The 10,000-nt window shown below is 42.6% G+C and overlaps 1 protein-coding gene across 1 annotated transcript; it reads right to left on the reverse strand.

The window, feature by feature from the left end:
* Positions 1-701: 701 nt before the first annotated feature.
* On the reverse strand, positions 702-2,663 carry c1ql2 (complement component 1, q subcomponent-like 2; the record flags this gene model as incomplete). Its single annotated transcript, XM_080457229.1, has 2 exons — positions 702-881; positions 2,046-2,663. 2 exons carry the CDS (start codon positions 2,661-2,663, stop codon positions 702-704), a joined length of 798 nt encoding a protein of 265 aa, XP_080313355.1.
* Between the last annotated feature and the right edge of the window lie 7,337 nt (positions 2,664-10,000).

The raw sequence follows: 10,000 nt of genomic DNA on the forward strand, positions 1-10,000 counted from the left end.
GCAACTCTACGAAAGATAAACCAAAACACGCAACGAAACCCATCGCTCTGTCTATACCAACATTTCACTGCACATACTTGTATGGGCATATGTGGAGAATAAAACCTTCTTGGCTCTTGAATATGATATCCCAGTCGGTAACAGGATAGGTGGGCACTATAGGGACACCTGGGCACCTCGATGTACAATTGGCTATTTTGTCCAAAATGTTTTTTAAAAAAAGGAAAAAAGATAATACTTGAAAAATGGTCTTAAGTGATGTAAAGTATGCTATACATGATTCGAACATGCTTAAACATTCGACAATTAAGGTCTAATATTTCTACAATTGCTACAAATTGCTACAAAACCTGTATATCCAGTGATTTTGGGGCATCAACAAGAAGTTGAAGGATAAAATTAAGTCTGATCGTGATGTACCATGCATGTTCACATCATGTATACTTTACATTTAAGACCATTTTTCAAATATATATATTTTTTTAAACATTTTGGAAAAAATAACTAATTTTACATCGAGGTGCCCAGATGTCATAGTGCCCACCTATCCTGTATCCATGTGGAGAGTAAAACCTCTTGATTCTTGAATATGATAGTCAGTCAGTCTAATGACGAACGGCGCTTTTTAAGTCTCTATCTCTGCGCCAGTTCTGGCTCTGGGACGGGGGTTTGCGTATAATAGGTGCTCATTGGTCCTATTATTAGTCCGGGTACAAAATGAAACCCGAAAAGGTGCTGTACTTGTTGTTGTTGCCACCGTGCGCCTTGCCACCGTCCAGTTTGACATAGATCTCATCCCCGGAGTCCAGGTGGAGGACAACGCTGTTACTGGCGTAGTCATAGTTCTGGTCGGCGTCCTGAGCTATCGCACTGGCGCGCACCTGCAAATTATAGAAAGAAAGAAGAGCAAATAAATGTTGTGCGCACAATTAACGTACAATCAAGGTGTCACGGAGAGCAGTGGTGGGAAAAAGTACTCACATTTCTTACTTAAGTAAAAGCATCAATACTGCAATGTAGAAATAATCTGTTACAGCCAGGTAAAAGTCCGGGATTCAAAATTGACTTGAGTAAAAGTACAAAGGGACTGGCATCAATATAGGCTACCTAAAGTACCAAAAGTAGAAAGTACTCATTATGCAGAATGTCCCATCAAATATTTTGAAAATAGCAGATCTACAAGCTCACCTCTGAGATGTAGTGGATTAGAAGTAAAAGTACAGACATTTGGAAATATTCCAGGAAAGTAATTAATACCTCAAAATTGTACTTAAGTAGCCTACAGTACTTGAGTAAATGTACTTAGTTACTTTACACCAAAGACGGAGAGTAGCCTACACGAGTCACGACACAACATAGTATTGGCTTTATCAAAGATGTATAAAATAGTGGGTTTCTGTGCATTTGCAAGAACAATTCACTTTGTCGTCTAGTAGTTGGAAATGAGTCAGATTACCAACCCTTGACATACTGGCCGTGATTTAAAGACGAGTGCTATGGATCAGGCATATTTATTCTATATCCTCTACTGCATTGGTTCTCAAAGTGTGGTCCGGGGACCACCAGGGGTCTTTGAGGGGGTTCCAGGGGGTCCCCAGATAAATGATGGATAGTTAGGAACCAAATGGACCCGTATGTGGTTGTAACTCTGAGAGTTATGGTGGTCCGTGGTCTAATGCAGGGGTTCATGGTACAGGGACCCCATGGCCCTATATATAGCTATTTTCCAAACATCTTGACATTCTTTGAAAATGTCTGAATATCTTTGAAAATGTTCACACCACAAATCTTGTATGGGGGGTCCTGGGCACAAAATCTTTTCAGATGGGGGTTCGCGGCCAAATTCACATTAATTTAGGGGTCCTTGACATGAAAAGGTTTGAGAAACACTGCTCTACTGAACTAAAAAATAATAAAAATGAGATCAAACCGTCCAGAAGAAGCGAAAGCTCGTGGTGCGTAATTTGCGCTCGAAGCCACCGTCTTTTACGCAATGGGAAGCTGGATTACGCATGACATTTTGGACAGAATTAAACATAATTTACCTGTCCATTTTTGCATAGATCTGCCCACATGCTGGTCCCGTCACCTCCGCGCATCAGTACATGGTAGGTGAAGTAATAGATCCCAGACACCTGGCAGGTGAACTTGCCGGTCGTTGGGTCGTAGTGGTTCCCCAGGTTCGTGACGACGTCGTCGAACCTCAGAACCTCGTATCCTTCGTGGGGGTTTTTAAGACCCACGTAGAACGCGATCTTGGTCGCGACGATCGTGGAGCCGCCAAGCTCCCCAGCGGCACCGGGGGTCTCCGATGTCTGCGCCGTGCCCGCCGTCACGCCGCTGGTGTGACCGGGTCTCCCGGCGTCTCCTCTGTCCCCCGGCGGTCCCCTCGGACCGGGCGGACCCGGATCGCCCGGAGGACCCCTCGGTCCGGGTTTCCCCGGCCGCCCCGGCTCGCCTTTAGTCCCTTGATGAACAAACGACGGGGACGGGATGGCGCTCAGGTCCTGCATGACCTCCAGGTCCAGAGCCTTGGCGCTCGGCTTGGGGACGTTGTACGGATCGCAGATCATTCGACACGTGCCCATCATCTCGTAGTGCTTCGCGTCGGCTTTGGACGTTTGGACCAGCAAGGGGATGGCGATGATCAGAGCCAGAACCATGACGACGCCAACCACGGAGGCGACGATCCTCTTCCTCTGGAGAGTCCGAGAGGCAAGCGCTAAAAAGTCCGTTTTGCTTTGGGAAGTAATGATGGAAGCTTGTTGTCAGCGCAAAAAAAAACCAACGGAATGCTAAAGAGACGAGTGGACAAAAAAATAAGGTATAGCCTATAGTCACAATTCCAGGATTAGAGAGAGGGGGGAGAGAGAGAAATATATAGAGGAATGTATGTTCTTTTAGCCTACAAGCCTGGTTCACCTTGCGGCGTTGAATGTGCCACTACTACTATACGCTTCACATAGTTGACAGGGAGGATATTCGTGTTGGCATGAGGGGGGATTCGAGGGATCTCTGTCTGTCTGTCTGCAACTAACAGAGGGAGCGACGCTGCTGACGTAGCCTATACCTACACAGTAGGCTAATCCCGAGTGTTAATTTAACTCTCAGATTGTACAAATGGAACCAAATGGACCCATATGGGTCCTTTTGGTTTCATACAGTTACTCAATGGTCCATTTGGTTCCATTTGTTCCCTCTCCGAATTAAATGAACACTGATGATTTTTACTGTGTAACAAGTTCGGGGAAAAGCCTGTTGCAATTTGGATTAAGACTGCAACAATAATCATGCCATCTTTATTTATGAATTATAAACCCCCCCCCCCCCCCCCCACCCATAGAACATAGGGAAAAGGATCAGCAAGCATTATACTGTCACTTAAACCTCCCTGTTGAATTTCTTTCACAGTCAGATTTCCTTCTTTTATCCATCCGCTCTGTGATATAGTGGGGAACAACATGTCAATTAATGCAAATCGTTTCTTTGGGTACAGAAGAGGTTTAAGAATGGATTCAGGGGAGCCATGGTGAAATGAGCAAAAAAAAGGGGGGGGGGTGACACAATGTTCGGTTTTCATCATAGGCATAGCCAAGCCAAATGGCAAAAATATATATATACTAGGAACAAAATGTCTTAGAAATGTTAAGTGTGCCTGCCGCTTGCTAAGTCTGTGAGACCTTTTGTTCCCTTTCGGGAGGTAGGGTCAAATAAATGATTATGGTGGGGGGAAAATTGCAATTTGACCCACTTCCGGTGGTGGGCTTGACTTCTAGTTTCTATTGATGGATTCCTCATACCCGTAAATGGGGGAATAGGCAGTTTCGGGTGTTTCGGGTGTCTACGACCACTTCCTGGTAAAACCGGGAAGTGAACAAAAAAGCGTACTGTTAGGAGGACCAAAGCCCCCTGGATTGATGATGAGTTAAAACAATTTATGAAAGAGAGAGATTTACTTAAGCAGTCTGCTATTGCATCTGGCTGCCCTGATACCTGGCAAAAGTATAGAGCCCTTCGGAACAAAATTACTAAAATGAATAGACATAAGAAGAAACACCACTATCAATTTAAATTTGAGGAATGTAAATATGACAGTAAAAAATTGTGGACAATATTCAATGAAGCGGTGGGTAGGGATAAAATGGGCAAAGTGCCTTCATTTATAGAGGTGGAGGGTAAGTTTATCACTAGACCAGTTGATATAGCAAATTACTTGAATAACTTTTTCACTAATAAAGTAAGCACAATTCGAGATCAGATGCTACCAGTTAGTGGCAGACTTTCTGATTCAATTATAAAAAATAAGATAATGAAGGACAAGGTCTGTAATTTTGAATTCAAGAGAGTAGGAATAGAAGAGGTAGAAAAGCTTTTATTTTCAATTAAAAGTGATAAGCCATGCGGAGTTGATCATTTAGATGGTGGGTTGCTGAAGTTGGCAGTCATGTGTATTGTGGCACCGATATGCCATATTTTTAATTTATGTATTGAAAATTGTGTTTATCCACAGCTATGGAAAATTGCAAAGGTTACTCCACTGCCAAAAAGCAGTAGGGAACCATTCACTGGTCCAAATAGTAGGCCAGTGAGTATTCTACCGGTGCTAAGTAAACTGATGGAGAAAGTTATATACAAACAAATGCAATGTTACTTTGAAGAAAACAGCATTAACTCTGAGCGTCAGTTAACTCTGAGCGTCAGCATGCATATAAGGTTGGATATTCCACAAGCACAGCACTCACAGCGCTTACTGACAACTGGCTTAAAAATATTGACATGAAGTCAATGGTGGGTGCTGTGCTTTTGGACTTTAGCGCAGCATTCGATATAATAGATCATGAGTTGCTGCTCAGAAAGTTATCAGCATATCATTTTAAAGAAAGTGCTATTGAATTAATGAATAGTTATTTGGTTAACAGGCAACAATGTGTAGTGTTTAATGGTACATTATCAGAGATGGTGACCCCTCAATGTGGTGTCCCCCAGGGAAGTTGTCTAGGCCCATTGCTTTATTCAATTTTTGTTAATGATTTACCACATGTACTAAACAGTGCATGTATGGAAATCTATGCAGATGACACTACAATGTATGTATCAAGTGGAAATTCTGTTTCTGTTAATATGTTGTTGCAAGAGGAGTTAATGCTGGTTTCTAACTGGGTTAGTGAAAATAGGCTAAAGCTGAATGTTTTAAAAACAAAGAGTATTATGCTGGGTTCTAGATATATGCTGAGATCTAATTCTGAACTAAGTCTTGTTTTACAAGGTGCTGTTATTGAACAGGTTAAAGAGGCCAAATTGTTGGGCGTGATTATTGATGAAACACTGTCTTGGACGATGCAAATTAACAAAATGGTGAATACAATGAGTAGTAACATTTCAATGATAAGAAGAGGAGTACATCTGTTGACTGGTTCAACAGTTAAACTTGTGTTACAATCACTAGTTTTGTCCAGTCTTGATTATTGCCCAACGGTTTGGTCCAGTGCTTCAAAAAAGGATTTGGACAAACTTCAGCTCACTCAGAACAGAGCAGCACGTCTCGCTCTGCGCTGCTCTGGGAGGAGTAGTGTTGAGTGGATGCATGCTGAACTGTCTTGGATGAGAGTGGATCAAAGGTTGGCTTGTAGTCTACTGACATTTTTATTTAACATCTATCATACTGGTAAACCTGCACATTTGTTGTCACAGATACAACCCACCAATACTAGACATGGCTATGACACAAGACAGGCTATGGGTGGTCAATTTACTTTGACTTTAATACCTAGAACTAATGCACTTAAAAAAACAGTAATGTATAGAGCAGGAACATATTGGAATGGGCTACCACCACATATAATAAGGATAGACAATAAATCAAGCTTCAAAAAGAAATTGAAGGAAGCCGTGATTAGTCAAACAGTTAGATTTAGTTAGTTGTTTAATGTTTGAATTATGATTAATTGTATATACTATTTATTTTTTGTTGAAATTATTTTTGTTTTGTTTAATTTCTTGATTTGCAAACTAAAAGGTGCTATACTATGTAATCATTTATAGAATTTGTGAAGATCAAAATCTTCAATAATTGTTTTGTTGTTTGTTTTTAACTATGCAATGGGAGAATTACATTGTATTATGTTTTAATTGTATTGTAAAGTGTGAATGTTTGGACCCCAGGAAGAATAGTCTTCACTGTGGTGAGGACTAATGGGGATCCGTAATAAACTAAAAAAAAACAGATCAGCTTCCGGGTTGCACCATTGAACTCCGCACCCCTCAGAGAGTGTAGGGGTGAAGTTTCAAGGCAATCAGACAAACCAGAAGTAGGAAGTGGTCATTTTTTATGAAATTTGAAGTCTGTGGGACCACCCACCAAGTTTCAGACCTGTAGCATGCTGGGAACTGGAGTTATGGCTGTTTAAAGCCCAGCCAATAAGAAGACAGAGGGGGCGTGGCTTAAGCAATTACAGCCCATCCCTATTGGTGGTCTAAGTCCACAGACCACGTTGTAGGAGATGGTAGCATGCTGCAAACTGGAGTTATGGCTGTTTAAAGCCCAGCCAATAGGAAGACAGGGGGGAGACCCCTGCGGGTATGGACTGGAAAATAGCCGATCTCCAAGCTCACAAAGCGTCACGATGCAACAAACTGTGAACTTGTAGTTCGGCAATTTCTCTGTGTGTGTGAGTTTTTGGCGTTGTTTCTTGCATATTACGTCGCTGTGGTGACGGATAACGACAAGAAATTGAATATGCCAATTGTCCCGGCCGAGCCGTACGTGTTGATGTATATGTTACAGGGTGAATGGAGAACCAGGGTGATTGAAGAAGGCTCGCTCGTTTTTACCCACCCAGCAATTCTGTAGAAGAAACACTAGAGGGAGCCACAAGCCAGGCTTGTGCACAAGCACATATGGCCGCGACCACCCACACACACACAGTCACACACACACACACATGCGCGCGCACGCACACGCGCTCATGCTTTCAATGGACTGTTAAGATACTTTTATTGTGTTCTGCTGGCTTTTGTTTTAGTTTCTCCCTGACACACACACACACACACACACACACACACACACACACACACACACACACACACACACACACACACACACACACACACACACACACACACACACAGTGATCCATGAAAAGAACTATTCTGTCCCTATCGGTTTACAACTCGAACGGCGCTGTGTCGACTAGTAGAGCATCGGCCGGTCAGCGCGGGCACTCGCGCCTGGAGGCGCGAGGGCGCGCCTCCTCGGCCTCAAGCTCTACTAAGGCGGCGCGCCTCCGTCATGGACAAGCGTGTGCGTGTGCGTGTGAACGTGTGTTCAGCGCTCCCCTAGCGTAGCTTCCTGGTTGCTATGTGGGGGGGAACAACAAAAGACAGGTCCGCGTCGCATCAAAGCCAAATAGCTAAATAGCAGATCTACAAGCTCACACTCCTTCTCCTCCTCGCGAGCCTCGCTAATAAACCCTGTCTCGAAAAGCCCCGCCTCGCCCGAAGCCCCGTGCCTAAAAACGAGCGCTCTGTCTTCAATCACCCTGGATCTCCATTCATCCTGTGACATATATATTGCGGGGGTTGTGTCAACCGTGAGGGTGACATTACGACAATTTGCGGGAAGAATATTAAATGAAGTATGGCGGATTACAATAAGTGTTTTGCCATTGGCATGGCAGGCACACTTAATAAACAAAAAATGTTGAAGAGTTAAGTGTGTGAGGGATAGAGATTTCCTGGGGGTATGAGTCTGCAGTGAGCAAATTGTCATAGCAGTACCCTCGTTCCCTGTAGTCTACGTGGACCTGTCTGAACGATAAGGAGAACTGGTCCCTGAAGACAACTGGCCAGGGACAAATCCGCCTTCTCTGAAACATCTAGTATTTCAAGTTAAATGTAGATTTTGTTGTGTGCCTAATGTTCATGAATTATGTTCAAATAAATAAATAGCTTAAATAAATACACAAATAAATCAGACTCAGTGAATTATATAGCCTATACACACAGCACACAGCACACAAGGACAGTTGCCCTTTACTTAACTGTCAGACTTCAAAACAGGCAAACATTCTGCTATTCACCCCGCCATGTCATCACATTTGGCTGACCTCACAGTCACAACACAACTGCTTTGAGCCAACAATAAGCAGGGAAAGCCGAAGGGAAAAAACGTGAACATCATTCCCATTCATTCATGTTTGATTTCTGTGAGATTTGTACATATCTATTTTGGGCCAATACTTCGAGGTTGCTTCTTGGCTGTTGCTGAAAAACACTGAGCCGCGACTTTCCTTCTGTTGTCGGGATCAGTTAATCCTTATCTCTGCAGATCCGGGGTTTAAAGCCCCCAGACTGTGTGTGTGTGTGTGTGTGTGTGTGTGTGTGTGTGTGTGTGTGTGTGTGTGTGTGTGTGTGTGTCTCTCTCTCTCTCTCTCTCTCTCTCTCTCTCTCTCTCTCTCTCTCTCTCTCTCTCTCTCTCTCTCTCTCTCTCTCTCTCTCTCTCTCTCTCTCTCTCTCTCTCTCTCTCACCCCGTCAATTGCACAGAGGAAACCAGAGTCCCCACAGTGTCACCCCAGCCCCCATAAGTTTCCCTGGTGGGAAGTCATTATACATGTTGGTGATTAGCCTGCTTGTTGGGGATTTGAAAAGAAAAAAAGAAAAGAAAAAAGTTCAACTAAAACTGTCAGCTTGATTTCTTTATTGATTGATGCCTTTTCTGAACTAGAGAGAGAGAGAGAGAGAGAGAGAGAGAGAGAGAGAGAGAGAGAGAGAGAGAGAGAGAGAGAGAGTGTTAATGTGTTGTTCTTTCTCAGGATCCGTGTGAAGGTGTGAGATGTTTTCTATAGTATGTTGAGAAAACAGCCTTGACAACAAGATTATTGCCTCAAGTAAACTGAAGGTAAAAGATGTCTGATATTTCAGAGAGTACATTGTCTTCATATACAATTATACATGAAGTATGAGGTTCATACATTGAATCTAAATTTGAAACTTGGTGAAGATACAACCTAAGTTTACCTAACAAACAATTACCCCAAGCTCCCTCGATCTATAATACATAGATAGTGATATTATATTACTATGGTAAATAGACTGCATTTATATAGTGCTTTTCTCCAGAGTGCTTTACAATATACTTTGCACACACATTCACACACCGATGGCGGCGGAAACCATGCAAGGCACCAACCTGCTCATCGGGACACTTAGCCAGGAGCAGCCTATGATGTATTGTATACTAATAATCTTTGAGCCAGGAGTATACTGTCTATATAAGTCTTGACCTGCTCAATTATTAACCAGGTTTAATAAGACTAAAGAAGCAGATTTTTAATTACAGTAGTTGGATGGGATGGGATATCATAATATGAGAAGGTACACAGTCAGGTCTCAGTAGTCAGCCTCTGGAGTCAGGGAGAGAAAAGTGTGAAGCCTGATTCATACTTCATCGTACAAGCATAAATTAGGCATGAAATCAGTGGAGTACAAACCCCAATGACTTCTTTGGTGGCCACAGCCATCAGGGATAATTTGATTTAAATAAGTGCTGTAAAGCCTAATTCTATACGCTGTAAGATAGTGTTGCTTGCAGAGAAGAACTGACTTTCAGTTACCATTAGTATATTACATGGTGGTACACAAAGGGGCTGAGCCAGTATGTTTACTTGAAAAATGTTTGGCCTGTGGATACACTTTGAATCCAATCATTGAATCATTATTGACTTTGGAATTGTTTTGTTAAGTTGAAGTTCATCAAACTTGTTGGAACAGTCTTTTGTTGGATGGGTGTTCATAATATTTTACTTGTCTTCTTACTGGAAACGAACAGGTCTAAGGGTCTCATCCTGACTTATCTAATTTCTAGACATTGGTCTATTTCAAAACTTGCCATTGGCATTGTGCAAATAAACTAAAACCTAGATAATCACATACTGTTGTGAGTTTCTACATTTAAGGTAGGGAGGGGTTATAAGTTAAAACACGTGAGCCCATGAGATCATC

Source organism: Gymnoscopelus braueri (assembly GCF_963280865.1).
Source record: "Gymnoscopelus braueri genome assembly, chromosome: 18".
Lineage (NCBI taxonomy): Eukaryota > Metazoa > Chordata > Actinopteri > Myctophiformes > Myctophidae > Gymnoscopelus > Gymnoscopelus braueri.